At 41.9% G+C, this 18,510-nt stretch overlaps 1 protein-coding gene and 1 pseudogene across 1 annotated transcript; one reads left to right on the forward strand and one right to left on the reverse strand.

The window, feature by feature from the left end:
* Positions 1-8,398: 8,398 nt before the first annotated feature.
* LOC110287801 (major allergen I polypeptide chain 1-like) lies at positions 8,399-9,585 on the reverse strand (annotated as a pseudogene).
* A 6,900-nt stretch (positions 9,586-16,485) lies between these two features.
* LOC147003336 (secretoglobin family 2B member 20-like) lies at positions 16,486-18,272 on the forward strand. The gene is made up of 3 exons (XM_085840943.1): positions 16,486-16,546; positions 17,000-17,181; positions 18,174-18,272. Exons 1-3 carry the CDS (start codon positions 16,486-16,488, stop codon positions 18,270-18,272), a joined length of 342 nt encoding a protein of 113 aa, XP_085697069.1.
* The last annotated feature ends 238 nt before the right edge of the window (positions 18,273-18,510 follow it).

Genomic DNA, 18,510 nt, shown 5'->3' on the forward strand with positions numbered 1-18,510 from the left:
GTCAGCCATCATTGGGAAGAGAGGTCCCTTGGTCTTGCAAACTTTATATGCCTCAGTACAGGGGAATGCCAGGGCCAAGAAGTGGAGTGGGTGGGTAAGGGAGTGGGGGGGGGTGTCTGGGGGACTTTTGGGATAGCATTTGAAATGTAAATGAAGGAAATACCTAATTAAAAATACATTAAAAAAGAATATCAAAAAGAGTTTTAAGTTCTCCTGAGATAAGCTTAAGATAATCTCTTAGCCAATTAACATTCTCTAACAGCTTTTGAAAAGCATTTAAAGTAAGTAAATTATCTTTTCTTATATGAATATTCTGTACCTAAATTTGTTTAGGATATAACTGATGTCCCAAATATTGAAAGGGGTATAGTTTTTTTAAATCTTTTCTGGAGCAACTTTGAATCACTAAGTTTTCAAAGTTTGTTGTATAAGAGCAAAAGCTTGTAGTACAATGCCTTCAGAGAAATCAGCTAATATAATACCATCCATATAATGAGTAATGAACAGTGAAAGATTCAAAGTCCTAACTTCTTGTATTGATGCAGCAACAAATTTTTGACATAATGTAGGGCTATTGGCCATTCCTTGAGGCAAAACTTTCTAATAATATCACTTCAAGGGTTCTTTAAAATTACAAACAATCTCACTAAATGTGAACCTCCCACATTCAACAGAATGCAAAGGAATAGTATAAAAACAATCCTCCAAATTGATAATAATTCTATATGCATTTCCTTGAAGGCAGCTGGAGTATGCAAGTTAAGCTATAATGCCTTTATATGTTCCATAGCCTCATCAACTCTTCACAAAGCCTGATCTATCCTCCTAATTCCAAATATGTGTGAGTTAGAATCCTGAGCCTGGGATCAAATTGCAAACTGCAGCCAATAGAACACTGTGTTCAAACACAATCTTCAAGGTTCCCTTGCAACATCAGATACATCCACAACTTTGGAAAGCAAACTCAACCTTCAACAGACAATCCATTCTCTCCAAAATCTCCAAATGCATCACCCCCACTACAGAGTTTGGCTGCCAGTTCCTGCAGAGGAATGCATAATGGTGCAGCCTCTAAGACCTCACCACAGAGACATGGCCTTACATCCTATGTTTTATAAGTCTTGTTTCTAGGATAAGAATTACATACAATGTTGCCCAATTTAGAGGTATCTTTGAAGTTCTGTTTGTCTGGTCTATAAAGCTCATGCCACTTGTTGTTTTTCTTTCTTTTTTTTTTCTTAAGATTTATTTACTTACGTTATTCATACGAGTACATTATAACTGTCTTCAGATACACCAGTAGAAGGCATCAGATCCCATTACAGATGGTTATGAGCCACCTTGTGTTTGCTGGAAATTGAACTCTGGATCTCTGAAAGAGCACTCAGTGCTCTTAACCACTAAGCCATCTGTCAACTCTCATGTTGTTGTTCTGAATGACTCCAACACTGAGTTACCAGTTTAATCCAACTTTCTCTTACCAACATTACAAAATTTTAATCATCCCAAATAATTTATAATCCAATGATATATAGCCAAGACATGCAGAACATATTTTAAAATCAGTCAGATGTTGCAGGATTTTCCCTGTCCAGACACATTAGGGCAGTAGCAGTCCTGTGATTAGACAGGAAAAGGGAGGCAGAGCTAGGAACTGGGGAGAGAGATAGAGAGCTAACAGGAGGAGGGAGAGAAGCCAACATATAGACAGATGAACAGGTAGAAAATCCTGAGTTTTTGAAACTGCCTTCACGTGGTGTTATAAAGCCATAAGTAGTTAAGATTTTCACAAGTTTAGAAAAGTTAGGTTAAAGCTTTATCTTTATCACTTGGCTCAGAAATTATTGTATTGGCATCTAGTAAATTTTGATCTTATTGCTATAAAAATCTGATTGGATAATTAAACTTTGAGAGACATGTTTCTAATTGGATAATTGGGTGATGAGATGGCTGATGGTGAATGTGTGGGCAGCTGTGTGGAAACCAGATAAACTCGCTAGATGGGAGAAAGTAGCTCAGAGTTGAGAATACATTGAGCATGACCCCATGGGAACATAGTCTTGTGGCCTACAAAGCACCAGTATTAGAGTGGGAATGTGGACCCAAGGGACAGTAGAGATGGCAGGTTGAGATATTAAATATTTTCTGCAACAGTCAGAAATAAAACTGAAGTAGCTTAATATATTTAGTTATTTAGACAAAACAAAGTTTTCTTGATTTTCCTAGCTGTAATTTCAAGAGAGGAACACCTTGTTACGTTATGAACCCAATAATGACAGTCACAGAGATTTTTATAAAGGGAATAGCCATCAGCTTCCTTACCATAGAAGCTGAGAAGCTGCTGGTCCTTTTACAATTTAAGAGGGCTTGTGCAGATAATCAGCTCCTAGCAGGGCTTCTCCAGCTGTGCTAGACTCCTAGCTACAGGTTTAGGAGTCCAAAGACCAACTGAGAGTATTTTGTTTCAGTGAGTTAAAAACAAATCAAGGGGTGAACATCCAGCAGTTACGTTTTAACAATTTTTTTCTTTTGAACATGAAACACAGTGCAACAAACAATGAAACAAAAACACAGACATAAACTGAAAGACATGGACAGATTGGTGTTCCAAGGACAGACAACAGACAGAGAGGAGAGTACTAGATGTGCCAAAAGGACTCAGATAGCCTACCTAAAAGAACCAGAGCCAGAAATAAGCATTCCTCCAGTAAGAGCCAGAGAGGATCATGATGTCTCCTGATCTGTCTCTCCCTAGAGGAGCTCTAAAACAGCTTACATTCATTGTCAAACCATCCCTGGACAATTGGGAAGGACTGCTTTTCTGAAACATATTCTCTCTCATGTCTAGGGTGTAAACTATCTCTAGTCAGGGTCCAAAGACCAAGAGCATCTATGAGAATTATCATTGCTTCTCTGCGTTTTAGCAAAAACATACACACAAAAGGCATTTTACCATTAGCTTGTCCCAATTGATAGGATTATATCATTGCTAAGCCAAATCTTCTTTACTTCCCTTCTCTGCACTTCCAATTCCTAAGGTGTCCTTCACTTTATCCCACTTACTAGAGCTCCAACTTTAAGATGAGATATGACTAAGTCAGCTCAGTCACTAAACAGGTTCTCCAGGGCATGAGCAAGGATTAAAAAGAAAAAAAATTAGACAACATTGTAACATGACCCCAGCCAGTTCTGAGACTGAAGCAGGTTTGTTTCTTCCCAAATCTGCTTGTATACCATTTTAATTAAATGCAAGTAGTAGGTCAGTTCTAGGTTAAGGAACAAACAAGGCAATACACACAAATAGTTAAGGAACAAGCAAGGCAGTAAACAAAGTCCCATGATCACTGTTTCTAGAGGCGTAACCGGATGACCAAGATATCTGAGCCTACTTCCCTATCATAGCCCAAAGTCAAATACTTGCCTGAAACCTACTTCCTTGTCCTGGCTCAATTTCAAATTCCTTCCAAGTTACTAGAAGCAGGTCTAAACTCTCTACATCTTTCTGAGTCTGGTTTATTCACTGGTAAAGCATGGCATGCATATGCAATAGGCTTATACAAACTCTTCTCTACCTTGTCTAGGAATTCAAACCTCACCCATACCTCTACTTGCAGAATTCCATATAACCATGATTAAGATTTCAAGTTTAACTTCCTTCTGATAAGAACCCATTCAGCTAGCACCTGAGATTCCTGAAATTATTCCCCATGCTATAGGGTATTTTGGTACCTCTAGCCTTCCAGCAATGACCTTTGCTAGGATTTTTCTGTGTCTAAATGTAAATTAGTGTGAACGTCCATAGGCATTTTGGGATTTTCCTTTCCCTAAAGGTCACCCAATACTTCAGGAGGTTCTAGAACAACTCATCTCAATATCCATCAATATGCAGGTGGCATTTGTCGTTTTCTTCACATTCCTGAGGATGCTGACCAATTTGTATAAATCAGTATCATAGCTGCTTTTGCAAAGCTGGAGGAGGATATATAGGGCTAAAGAATACACAGGAACAGAAGCAGAGCTCCACCAATGGATTCTCTCTGGCACAGGATGTTGTCTATGGAAAAAGATCTGATCCTTCTAAGGCAACTTCCAAAACTTTCAAGAAAAATAATGATGTTGTAGGATGTGGCTGAAAAGTAGGATTGTAGTTAGGCTTTTAAAAAGCTGCAGTGGAACAGCTGTGGCTTCAAAGTTTCATGCTCCTTGAAACTTTCCACACAAAGTCACCTCTAATGGGGCAGTATTAGGAGATGGGGCTATTGGTGTGTGATAAGAATCCACTGTACCTTTTGTTAGCTACTTTGTGGGTTCTTCTTTCTTCCACACTCCTCCATCCTCTTTCTTCCACCATTTCAAACTCCTAACACTAGATGAGAGATTTTTTGTTCGTTTGTTTGTTTGTTTTGAAAACAACATGGATGGGAAAGGAAATAGATCCCAGAATAAAGTCAGGAGTCAGAAAGGGGACAAGATTATCTTTAGACTACTTCTTGATAATTTGGACAATGAGCTCCTTGGGGCAATGTTGATCTTTCTTGTCAGGATATATAATTTCTTCTTACTATTTCTATTTTGCACCTGACTACTTAAAAGACCATGACCAACAACAAACAACCACCCTTCTCAGGACCATAGCAATTATACAGCCTCTAAAATGTCCCCAGAATTCTACACTTCACAAATCATATAAAGTATCTGCAGCTGGCAAAATTATGCCTGTGCTAGAGAGTGAAGAAAATCATAGTCACAACAGTGGAAAATGTGAGGCTCCCCTCACATCCTACACCTGGGATTAAAAGAAATCCATATTCCAGTATCTCTGTGGTTTTTTTTTTTAAGGAACCAAAATTTCAAAATTCTCATGACATTTACCTGTATCTGTTTTAAGCAATTAATTCTGCAATATTCACAAAGAAATTGTAAATAGAGATGCTTTCACTAAAATAAGTATTTTTTTGATATACTGAAGAAGGTTTTCAGGAGACTTCCCCAACTCAATTCAAATCTTTATGAGATGTCATTGCATCCAAAGTTTTTCATTTCCTAAAGAAAATATAAACAAATACTGTTCCCAGTGCTAAACTTTTGAGGAATTTCATTCTGTGGTTAACATATTCATTATGTATATAGGAAGATTTAATTCCACAGTCTTTTCTATAATTCATTGTCTCTTGAATGCTGTTTTTCCTTTCTTATTAACATTTGTAAAATGTAAAGTAAGCAGAGCACTATTTGGTCTGTGCCCATGGATAAATTAGCCTTCAGAAAGGAGAGAGCAGAGTGGACACTTTTGTTTTCCCATTGCAGGCATTTTTTTTTTTTTTTTTTTTTTTGGTTTCTCAGACGCACATTTCCACCAGCAATTTTTCTAGAGGCAAAATAATTTCCCCAATCTTTCTTGACACAGGTTTAGGAAGAAGAGAAAGAACAAAACAGAAAATCCCTGCTCTTAGTAGAATGGGAGATACACCACTAGTTGTGGCCCTAGTAAAATTTTAATGGAGTCTCAAAAAAATTCCATACCTTCATCTCTTCATTGCTTTATCCATTCATCCCCTGCTTTTGTCTCTACTGCATTCGAAATCACATTTTCCATTCTGCCTTACATCTATGCTGGAGATCACTATCTTTTGCTTGTGTATGGGTTCTTCTTTATTCCATTCTTTTCCCCTCACCTTCTTGCACTGTTTCAACCCCATAACACTAGAAAGAGGGGAAAAAAGGAAAGAGAAAAGAAGACATCCCCAAATATAGTCAGGGGTTTAAATGAGATAATATGGTTTGTCTACTTCCTGCTGATCAAGGGTGTATAGTTCCTTAAAGCAAGTTTTGTTTGTTTCTTTGTTTTGTGGAAAAAGTCTGAGCTCCTACCATATTGCTTAGTCTTTTACAGTCCTTTGTGCCAAGTGAGTATTTTCTGTGCACTCTTGGTGCATAAAACTGATAAAACTGTAGTAAGCATGATCAAAATATTAAAAAAGAAGCTGAGCAAGGGAGGGAATGCCTTTAATCCAAGCACTCATGGGTCAAATACATGTGAATCCTAGTGAGTTCATCATCAGCATAATCTACACAGCAAGTTCCAGGCTGGCCAGGACTAAATAGTGGAAATATCTGAAAAGAAGAAAGAAAAGGAGAGGAAAAACAGATGCATGAAAAGAGGAGAAAGAAGAGGAGTAACAAGAGGAGGAGGAAAATGACTAAGAGGAAGAGGAAGAAGAAGAAATTTAAAGGCTGGGTCTTGGTGGTACAATTCTTAAATCCTAGAACAAAGTGACACATGCAGACAGCTCTCTCCGCCTTTCAGCACAGCCTAGTCTATATTGTGAGATCCTATTTCAAGCGAACAAAAATCCAAATGGGAAGTATCAAATAACATCAGGAATGAAGGCCAGAACATTACTTAACTCCCAATAGTCAAAGAAAAACAAGTGATGACAAACACCTTTCTATGATGGAAATGAACACTGGCCAATCAAGTACATTAGAACAATATTTCTCTAAAGTTAAATTCTTTCAATAAATGGAGTAAGGAAGCTTTCTTCTTAACTGTCTCAGGGAGACAAGAGTTACTACACCCAATAATAAACTTATTTGCAGATGAATACCCTACATGAAAGTATGTATGAAAATCCACTAGAATTTTAGGAAATCCCAGGTAACCAAGTAGAGCTGTTCATCAGATGGAGGGGCTCTGGGTTTTTTAATCTGTAGAGAGAAGCATGGTAGAAAAGCCTTCTCTGACTTACATGTGTAGTGAGGAGAGTTAGGTCACAGCATCTACATAGTCCCTAGAGCACCCTTAGCTTCCAGAAGGCAGGAGACCTCCTTCAGAAGCAACCTCTGGCTAGACAAGGGTTACTTGGAGGCCAGGGCCACAGATATCAGGCCTCAGTCTATGTAAGATGGCTTCCTAATGTGCTGTGCGATTTGAATCTGATTCCTTGTGTCCTGTGCTGGGGACTTGGTTACCATCATAAGGTCTCAAGATATAATGTGATGGAGAACAAGAGACAACTGGAAAGGTGATTAGGTTTCTGGGGTGTTGCCATGGAAAAGGACAAATGCTATAGTTTGGGTGAGTACTGGAGTCAACCCACACACTGACTTGGCAACAAGTCTCATGCAATTTTTTCTGTCTCTGATGGTGAGGGTGTCCTCAAGAGAAGCTAAGAGGTTAGGCTACAGGACTGTGGACCTGGAGCCATCAAAATGATTAGTTTTTTTTTTTTTCTTTATAAATGCTCAACCATGGTTATTTTATCATAGCCTTATGAAAAAGAATAATACCTTTTACTCTTTTAAGCGCATACTCTATGAGAAAGCCTGTACATGTTGGGCCTTCCATGAGCCTCTACATTACTATATACTATATACTATCTATCTATATCTATATCTATATCTATATCTATATCTATATCTATATCTATATCTATATCTATCTATCTATCTATCTCTATCTATCTATCTATCTATCTATCTATCTATCTATATCTATATATATATATATATATATATATATATATTCTTCTGGGTATGCCTGCTGGTGTGAGCCTGGGACCTATGAGAGGATCTGACTCATTGATGGAGCAGTAAGGCACATGGCCTTGAGACTGGCCACAGAACAACTATTTGGTGACTGGTGTTGGAAAGGACTTCCTGCCATGTCCACTGAGAAGAGCCACAGGACAGATCCTAAAGCCCTAGGACCCTGGGGCCCCACTCCATGTAACATCCAGTGGGGAAGTAACTGTGTTCAGAACTGGGTAGTTGATATTAGGATAACCTGAATTCTGCTCTGGCCAGGTCCTGCTCTGATTTCCAGGCTGAAATTCTGTTCACTGTGAGGAGCAGAAAGCCTCAAAACAGCCTTTGAAATAGGTACTTTTATTTTATTTTTTACGGGACACACTGTGACAGACAGACATGCACAACTGCCTAATGTACCAAACACTAGGGAGCAGGGACAGATTCTGCTATTTAAAGTCTGTGTGGTCCTCAACAGACCCTTGGTATTCCTGGTCGTACTCTGTTCAATGTTCCTGGGGAGTTCAGTCTGGGAGGTCATGCATGTGCCCTGTGGACACTGTCCCATGAGGGTGACAGACACTCTAGAGTAATTACTATGGTCTCTAAGCATTCTCTAATGAATTCTGCAGGGCATTTTGGCAGCACAACAATTTAGCTATGGCACCTCAATGTCCCAGAGGTTGTCCCTACAATATCCTTCAATCAAAACAGACCCAACCTTGAATTAAAAAATCCACGCTCCCCAATGAATTGCAAGGTTTTTATTGTTGGATTCCTGTTCTTAGACACCTGGAGGGAAGGGCTATAGCCTGTTGCATCTATGCAGGTGAGTAGTCAAATGGCTTCTTTGAGAGCAAAGTTGTAGCCATCAACATAGCGGGCTGGCTTCTATTTTTTCCTGCAAAAAGAAAGCTAAGTGAGACTTCAGGGGTGAAGGAGACCTCATGCCCCGCTGACTATGCACTGAGACACCTCCTAGAAAGACCTGCAGCCAATTTGCAATTGCTCTTGTATCTGACATGGACCAGGGAGCCTTGTCCCTAACCCGTTTAGACAAGCTTTGTAAAGAGCCCCAAATCCAGCCAGATGGGAGGAGCCAATTTGGGAGACAACATAGTTCCAGTGGGACCGAATGGGGAGGAGCTGACAGAAACCCATGTAAGCCTCTGGGCAGCTGGGGCCCCACAAACAAACTGACTGCTGTCACATGTTGTTGATGACCCGCAAATATCTTCAGCTAAAGGCAGGGCCTTAACATACCTGTTCTAGGGACATGAGGGGGTTCACTTTAATTCTACCCTTGAATGTCCACACGTGGAGTCCACAAAGTGGTCTTCAAAGTTCAGAGAACATGATAACATATGACTTTTTTGTAGCTGGAGTGATAGGCTTGAAAATCGAGGATAAAAGACCTAGGCTAGAAAAGGGTGCCAGGTGCAAAGCTTCTGCAGCTAGACTTGGAAGGCTCTGTCAGGAAGCCTGAGGGAGGCCAAACTCATGCAGGGATCTACTGTGGCTTGGCTGAGCTGAGCAGTCAGGGCCAGCTCAGGCAGTCCTAGAGCTCCTTCCTGCCCCATCCTTCTGACATTCTCAATCAGGTGTCACATATCTAGATTCTCAGTGAAGCTTCAGTGGTGTGCAAGAGCACAAGCCCGGCCCCTAACCAGACACATAGAGACTCACAATGAAAGCAGTTGCATGTTCCTTGTCTGCCTCTGTCAATGTGCTATCAACACATTGCTTGATTTTTTTCAGTACTTTCCAGTATTTCAGGGTCATCTTTGTATTGTTTCACGTACTCAACATACTCTTCTGAGGTTCCATTTAAAAATAGGCGAACATCCTCTTTTATAGCTGGGCAAATGCCACAATCTAGAACACAAAGACAAGGTGACCCTCCCTTGAAAGACCTGCATCAGTATATCCCAGGGGATAGAGGGTGTGAGAGCCTGGATAGCTTGCATCCCTGACCCCCACACGGTAATACCCACCTCCCCTGGAAGTCAGGAGGAGCAGGGCAGCCCCGAGGATCACCACAGCACCAGCAAGCTTCATGATAATGGTGGCCGGTGTTCTTACACAACTTACCCTGTTTGGCTCAGTGGGCAGGGAGGGGCCCGTGTCTGAGCCTCTCCACGCCCTTCCCTGTATACGTCTTGGAACTTCCTGAGGGTTTGTGTTTGCATCATTGAGAGATATGTATTTTGGCAAGATCCTGGTCAATAACCTATCTCACCTTGTTTTCCTTCTACGTGATCTTCTTAAGATATGACAAATGTCACTTGCCATTTGACAGCCAAAGGGAAAGAATGACTAGGGAGAATATCAAATTGTCTCTCAATGAGACCTCCAGAATGAGACCTGTGTCCTCCTGTCCCACTGGGAGCCACAAGAGCCATACTCATAGTCAGTTCTAAACAAGCCAAACTTCAGACCACTGGCCATGAGAACCCTGCACTGTCTTTGTTCTGCTTCTATCTTCCATATGCTTCGGGCTTTCCCTTGAACCAGGCTCTTCAACCCATGCTTATCCTGTTGTTGTAGGCATCCTCAAATTTGACCTTTTGTTGTTGGTTGTAGGTTTTTCTGAGATAGGGTCTCTCTACACAGCCCACACTTCCTAAAGAAGGGAAAAAAGAGCTGTCAAAAAAAACCGTCATGAAGCCTAAAATGGCAATGTCAGGGGAGCCAGTGTATCTCCTATCTGAGTGAATGGGCTTAAGCAGACTGCTTCCAAGGTTTGGGGAGCAGGCGGCCTACCTTCTAGTACCAGGCTGTCCTGGAAATATGTAGATCAGGTTAGTCTTGGACTCACAGAAATCTTTGTGACTCTCTCCCTTGTGAATAGTGGAATAAAAGGCAAGTACTTTCACTTCTGTCTAAACTTGACTTCATAATCACATTGTTGAGGTTTTCAGTTTTGTTTGTTTGTTGTTTTTTTTTTTATTTTTTGTTTTCGTTGTTGTTGTTTTTTAAAGAAGATCTTGCCCAGTTTGGTCTTGACCTCATAAACTTCCTGAGAAATGAGTGTGTGGTCCTGCCTGCCTGCCTAACTATCTGTCTTCTGTCTGTCGGTCTGTGAGTCTGTCTGTCTGTCCATCTGTTTATGTGTATGTGTGGTAGATTCAACTTTCTTTGGGGCTGGTGGAAATCATTGTCAAAATCAGTTAGCAATGAACAGGTATGGTAATTCTCACCTTTGATCTCAGTATTTTGGAGGAACAGCCTTCCTATCTCTGTCAGTTAGAGGTCAGTCTGGTCTACACAAAGAGTTTTAGGCTACCCAAAATTACACAGGAAGACCTGTTAATAAACATCATTAGTGTGTTCATTAAGTTCTCACTTCAAGTTCCTTGTACTCATTTTCTCATAAGTAAGCAAGGATATTTCAGTTCTGAGCCACCTGGCCTTCTAATTGGTCACTGCTAGACTATGCATTGCTGCTCTAGCTATTCTGACTACTGATCAAAAAGCCTGCATGATGGCCATTTTGAATATTCCACAGCTACCATGTAAAAATTAGAGTCCAATCTCAGCTGGATTCCCAAGTTCCTGAAGGCTCAGCATCAGTCCATCTGTGACAGTGTGTCCAGCAGATCTTTGCTACCACACAATTCCAGATGACCCTTCAACCCCCTCTATCTGGGCCAGTATGGGAGCATCTCCCACTGCACAGTGACATAAGGGGACTGTTGGGAAGGGTGCTAAGAGACAAGGCTGTGGTAGGCCACCTGCTCCACCCAACTTGGAAGCAGTCTGCTTAAGACCATTCACTCAGATAGGAGATACAATGGCTCCCCTTGCATTGCCATTTTAGGCTTCATGAAAGGGTTCTTTTGACAGCTCTTTTGACATCTTTAGGAAGTGAGGGCTGAACAAACACCAATGCAGATGGCTGAAGACAGCAGAGCAAAGCCTGAGGCAGACATGTAAAGGCTGAAGGGTCAGCAGGATGAGCTGTGAAACAGGCAAAGTGTCCTACTGCTCTATGGTAGCTGAAGCATTTGACGGGGGAAATGCAGGAGAGAGTAGGTAGGGTCATGGAATGAAGAGAGGGCAGAGGCAGACTCTGAGGAAGAACACAAGGGATCCAGAGGACAGGATAATTAGACGCCAATTGCCAGAAGTGGTCTTGGAAATTGTACAGTCTTTGGAGACTACACTAGGGCCTAGAGACTCATCATGGCAGAGTGCCAGAAAGGCTCAGCTTCCTCTCCCTGCTGTGGAGGATCTACAGCACAGGTAGGCCTCATTGTCCCATGCTAGTAAGAGGACTGCTCAGGAGAGTATACCACTGCTGCCTTTACCAAAGGCTACCTGTTAGAGTTAGTCACTTGCTGCTGTGTATTCAAATGCTAAGTACTGGAACCCAGGGAATGGAATCTTCCAAACCTCCAACTACTTCCCAATCTCTTTAACAAATTCTCACATACAGCAGATGTTGCTTAGTAAATTAGTTCATGTACATCTCTGACTATCTAAGAAAATGTGACTGCCAGGCAATGATGGAGAGAAGAGAGGTATCCTGGGCTTATTTTTCTGGGTTGGGTGTTACAGGTAGGGGTCATAAGGCAAGAGAAGAGGAAAGAGGAAGAGGAAGAGGATAGATGAAGGGGAAGGCTGCCATGGGGCGTGATGTCTCAGGATCACATGACCAGGAGCTGTGGACCATGAGTACAGGCTGATGGAGCAGAAATAACACTGGGCAACACTTAAACAGCAATTAACATCGGGCCTATGGATTGTATTCAAGTCAAAATAGTATACAACCTGTCTGATCTAGGTTTACAGCTCATCAAATAATATACAAATCTTTGTGTCTTTTATAGAGGCTAGCTAAAATATGTATTTCATTTATAGGAGCCACTTTCTGCTCCTTGTTGTGAAACATTGTGGGCAATGAAGAAGCCAAAGCCAGCCTGGGAGAGCATCCCCCTACCTGAGCACAATTTTTCTTTGTGATTGAGGGCATCACACACAGGTAACTGGGACACACCTGCCTCAACTTCCCACAAGTGAGGACCACATGTGAGAAGCACTATGTCTTCATCTCATTGCTTTGGACTTTGCCAGTCACCTGACTGTTCTGTGTACACCTGAACCTGGAATTTACCATTTAACCAGTGTGTTTATTATTTATTAAGTCTCTACATTAGGTATGACACTACTTTTCCATAATTGTGACCCAAGAGAGAAACAGGGCCTTCATATTCTCTGCCCTCACTGGCTGAAATGCTTCCTCTTCAACTATCTGGGAAATTTGTCACCTAAATCTCCAGACTGCATCAAAAACCAACATATCAGAGGGAGAGCCAGCTACATCTTTCACCATGTTTAAGGCAAACACCAAACACCCACATTAAGCCTTTGTCCCCACTGTGCAAGGACTGAGGAACATATGGTAGCTCTTTGAGAAAGAAGGTAGAGACTCTGCTCTCAGTCTTCCACAATCTCCTGTTGCCTTTCTGCAGTTCACCCTGTGTTCAGATAACAGAAGTCCCCGGCTACCTGAAGTTGCTGTATTCTCTACCTTCAAGATTCCAGACCATGAAGCAAATTAAACTCTTTCCTATATACATGACCCTTTCTTGGGTCATTTGTTATAGCAACACAACCTGAATTACAACCCTACAGTCCACATGGATCCCTCGTATATAAGAACACACCTGACTTTCACCATAGCAAAGGCTCTGAATCCTGTTTTCACTTCTATAGCTCCTCTTTCCTTGGCTGACTTTTGGTGTTCTTTAGATGTCTGAAGGCTCAGTATAGAAAAGCTTTCCTCTCTCCCAGAGTCACCACAATAGGAGGTATTCACAAATGCTGGTTAGACAGGCCAAAGGGCTATCTCACTTCTCTCACATCTATAAACAAGACCCTACTTAAAACACGCAACAATATCTTGTCATATAATGTAGCCTTGGTTTCAAACTACTCTTCCCCCATGCCTATGTTACATAAGAGTTTGTGCTTAAGTAATTTGGTTGGTATTTAATTTTAAAAGTAAAGATTATATGTGTTTTGATAATGCACAATTAAGTAGTTTGTTGTAATAGGCACTTGACTGTCACAATCTGTACAGCACATGGTGACAGAATGAACTTTGCTGAAGACTTAAAGAGTCCAAAGCCTTTGAATTTTACTGGTTATCTGAGTCAAACAGGAATTACCTCCTGTAACTGGTCTATTAGGTTCCAAGTACTGAGATCTTATTGTGAGCTCTCTGCTCGGTCCACTGGTCTTTGTTTTTATGACCTTGCATGTCCTGAGGGCTGAGATGGCCTGTAGAATATGCCCATGGGGTCTTCTCTCTTCTGCAGAGGGTTGGGAATGGAGACATGGGCATCATGTGGTTAAGCAAGTGTCTACTGCCCAGTGACTCTATGCTACTCTGATTTGATCTTGGTATTGTATCACTGTAACAGTAATCTTAACTAAGACACATGACATTTATATCTGTCTGTACAAAGTGGCCAGGGAAAGACAGTAAGGGCCTTCAGTTGTTCTCCACCATGTAGATGTGTGTATATACATTATATCTGTGTATTCATACATATATGCACATGTGTGCGCTTATTTAACATTTTATTTAGTTTGAATGTATGTGTATGGGGATTGTGCCTCCATGAGAGTCTTATGCAATACTGAATGCTTTCCCTGTGGAGGTCACAGGAAAGCACTTGATTCTCTGTAACTGGAGTTACAGTTTGTTGTTAGCTGCCATGTGGGTGTTGGGAAGTGATTCTGTGTCCTTTTTATAGCTGAGACCACCTTATATTTTTTGAGACAGGGCCTCTTACTGGAGCTTGCTAATGGCTAGATGGACTGGCCAGTAAGTTCTCTGGTGCTGGAGTAACCAGGGGTCACTTTGTGCCTAGCTGTCCTCACAAGTTCTGAGGGTTGGAAACCATGGATTCAAGAGTGTATGCCAAGCAACTACTTCACTTACTGTCCTGTCCCCCAAGCTCACCCTGATGCTTTCTTGAGCACATATAGATCACAGTGAAGGACTGAAGTGGGGTTTACTCCCAGGAGAAACATCCACAGAACCTCTGGAATTCTTCTATGAGATGTAAGAACACTGACTTTCATCCATGCTCATTTATATGCCACACAACCATTCACAAGAGCATGGTTTTATAGGTTATTTCAAAATTCTAGTACAATCCACTATCATGTTTAGTTTTTTTTTTTTTTTTTTTGTTGTTCAAATTGTTTTATATTTGTCAATTAGGAGCCTGTTCATGTTTCCTCATGCCAGTTTCCACAGAAAATTCTAGATGTCTGTTCCTGTGTTTGTGTACTTGTGTATGTGCCTGTGTATGGACAGTGTTACTAAGATGTGTGTGTGTGTGTGTGTGTGTGTGTATGCGTGTGCATGTGAAGGTCAGACAACAATTTGGAGGAGTTACTTCTCCTCCTCTAACAGGTGGTTTCTGAGATTTGAACTCAGGTCTTTCCCTTCAATCACTGCACCTTTAATCACTGAGCTATCTCAACATCCTTCCACACGATTTTTTGAGACCAAGTCTCTTATTGAACATGAGGCTCACATGGAATTAGACATGTATGCCACCACTCTTATGGATCCTAGGGATTTTAACCCTGGACTTTATGCTTGCAAAAGAAGCAATTTTCACACTGATCCATCTTTTTGGTTGCTCCTGTCTATGTGTGCTGGGCTGTAGAATAAACCTAGGGCTTTGCACATGCTAAAAAACTATTCTGCCACTGTTGTAGGGAACTAGTGACAAACTGCCAGGTGAAAAGCAACATTTCTAATCACAGTTTGAAGAGCTAAAGTCCATCACAGTCAGTTAGGCACAGTCAAGGAACTTGAGGTTGTTGGTCACATCTACAATCAGGAAGCAAAGAGGCATGAATGGTTCTGCTCAGCTTGTTTAACTCTGTCCACCCTATATGTAACCATAGTACACACTTCCACATAAAAGTAAGTTTACCCACCTCAATTGATTAAACCTAAAAAATACCCACTCAGAAATTTGTTTCTATGGCAACATTCAACCCAGTCAGAATGATCATCAAGATTAACCATCACACACTGCAAACAGGGTCAGCCTAAATTTAAGACCTTCCTGTCTTAAGAAACATTAACTACCACACACAGCTGACAATTATATCTTATCTGGAAAAGTCTTCCTTAGGGTAAGTATGTTGTTCTGAACTTGAGACAGCCTATACACACAGCACTTCCTGTGGCCTGTGGAGCAGTGTAGTTTACAGACAGGCAGTTCACAGTAGCTTGAGGGGTGTTGGACAGCAGAGTTCATGTTCAGGGTTGAATACCTCACTATACCACTCAGGGCTCTCACCAGCTGGAAAATACTGTTCAAACCTCTTTAAGACATGGTTCCTAACATAGCTGAGAGTGGACAAGGTAAACATGACAACAGGAATGAGCTACTGGGGAGTGAAGAACAATTTGTGGTACAAAAGCATCATCAGTCCCCAAGGATATCCACACTGCCAAAGAGCTGGGGACTACCCTGGCTGAGTGTCACAGAGAGGTACACTCTCCTTGTACCTCCTTGTCCTCAGCCTTCCAATACAAAGGTCTCAGTAGCTTGGACAATGGGATCAAGAAGAGGTAAGGATTTTGAAAAGGAAAACAGGACCACAGGTCATTTTGTTCAGCATTTGGGCTGCTTGCAAAGATCAGCTCTAAACAATCTTTGGCAAAGGTACAAACAACTTCTCTTCAGAAACTGATGACATCAGGCTGTCTCAGACTGTTTGCTCTTCAGAGTGGGAGGGGCCCCCCATGCTTCTGCCTCTATGCAAGTTGAAAGGACATCCACAGGTGCTAGGTTCTTGCCCAAAAGGTGTTTGGAACTCCTGGAGGCATGTTTGAGGATGGGTGTGGCTGGGCTCAGAGGTACAATGGTTTATAAAGAAGAGGATCTGCTCTGAGAGGAGCATTTAGCATTCTTCACCATGAAGGGGACACTTCTTCTGCTGGGCTTGCTCGTGACTGGAGGGCTGATCTTCCAGACAAGTGAGAGTGGTACCCTTGTTCAGTCCCATGGAGATCTCTAAATGGGGCCCTGAGACAGACCTAGGTGTCCTTGGGAGGCCACTGGAAAGGAGCTGCAGAAGAAAATTGATTCTTTCTGCACTGAGTTAGAACTGTGGATTTGTGGGATGTGGGGACATAGGTGTGCTGGAGATGATACTCATGATAAAGGGACCTTAGATGCACAGTTGAAGCTGAGGCAAGTGTTGGGATTATGTGAAGGTCAGATATCCAGATATCAAACTCATGGATGTTTTTCTGCTAGATCTGTGTATCTCATGTAAACCATGTTGTTTCTGGGAGGCTGAAGCCTTCAGGAGGGTTTGACTATGAGAAAAGTCAGTTAAGGCATTTGTAGATGCTACAAGGAACATTGAGCCTCTGATTTGACCATCCCATTGTCTTTTAATGGTATTTTTCTCTCTGTGTTTGCAGCAGAAGCATGTGTTCCTTTCTTCGAAGGCTATGCAAGTGTTGTCTCTGGAAGTAGGGTGTGGATGTATCAAGAACTCCAGGCATTCAATGCTACTGCAGAGGAAAAGGTGGCCTTTGAAAAAATCCAGGGCTGCTACAGAGAGGAAAGTTTAAGAAACAGACTTCTAGAACCCAAAATTATGGTAATTTTCTCTTTACCTCCACTCACCCATGCAACAGATGCTGTAAAGCTGTGTACCAGTTTTAAATGCAACCATTACTACATGCCAGGTGACCTGCAACTCAGAACTTAAACCCTTGCCCACCCTAGTATTTGTAAAGCAGCATGCAGGTTACACAGCCAGCCTGTTCCTTGCATGATTCTGCAGCTCACTCCCACATGCTGGGTAAACATGGGGTTCTCACCCATAGTAGGAACAGGGGAGTCCTTGGAATAGCCTCTGCACAGGTTTGGTACTCAAAGTTCTACTCTAAGATGCTTGAAATTTCTCTCCAGTGTCTTTTTTGGAACCTCTCTGGGGTCTATTATTCCCCAGGCATTGATGAATCCCATTTCTGTGGGCATCATCTGTGCTAAAACAAAACCTCCCACCATGTCTCAAATGCCACCCCCACCCCAGGGAATGCCTAAAGTTCCTCACCACTGTTGTCTCCTGTCCTCTCTTGTTTTAAGCATAACTGTATTGCAGAGATGTATATTTTAAACAGTACAGCTCTCACCCTATATTCCAAAGTATTTGACTTGAGTATCATGTCTCGAAAAAGCACCGTGCTATCCAAAATGTTTTTCCTCTAACAAGTCCACATGAAGGACATATTTTTAACATGGCTACACAGCCAATGTGCCTGGAGAGAGGTGCTCAGGTGTGGGAATCATCACCAAACTCATACTCAGCTCTACTGTCGCGCTGCAGACCTAGCCCCCATTATGCTTTCCAGAACCTTCTCCCCTTCGTCCCTTCTGGCTATGTTGGTTTTCAGGCTTCCTCCTGAAGGGTGTGCGTGGGCTCCAATCCCCTGAGGCAGAATTTGTTACTGGAGACCTGAGTCACTGCATGGGATTTTCTTTACTGTGCATGAGGAGCAGTCTCTTTGTCGGTGGTGGGGAGCCCTGCTGAGGTCCCGTATCTTGCCTATAGCCAACACTGTTCCTCTCTGCCTTTCTGTTTTCCAGGAAGCCATGGTTGCCGGCCCAGAATGGCAGCAATTCTATACTGACGGCAATGTAATAACACCCATTGTAGAACTTATAGACAAGCAATTAGGACAATAGATGTTAATGTGTTTTGGGCAACCCATCTTTGCAAAATGTCTGATCCAAGTGCCATCTTGCTGACCTGTCCTCTTTCTCTCCTGAAGTTGGATTCCTGATCCTGTTCTTTCATCATCCAGTCTCTTAGACTGATTCTAATAAAGGCTTGCAGCTCAGTTCTGTGACCTGTGTCTATGTACTAAACAAGGTCCTCAGAGGATCCAGGAGATACTGAGAGAAATGAGTTTTGTAGTCACTG

Source organism: Mus caroli, unplaced genomic scaffold, assembly GCF_978045245.1.
Source record: "Mus caroli unplaced genomic scaffold, Mus_caroli_1 scaffold_8, whole genome shotgun sequence".
NCBI classification, from domain to species: domain Eukaryota; kingdom Metazoa; phylum Chordata; class Mammalia; order Rodentia; family Muridae; genus Mus; species Mus caroli.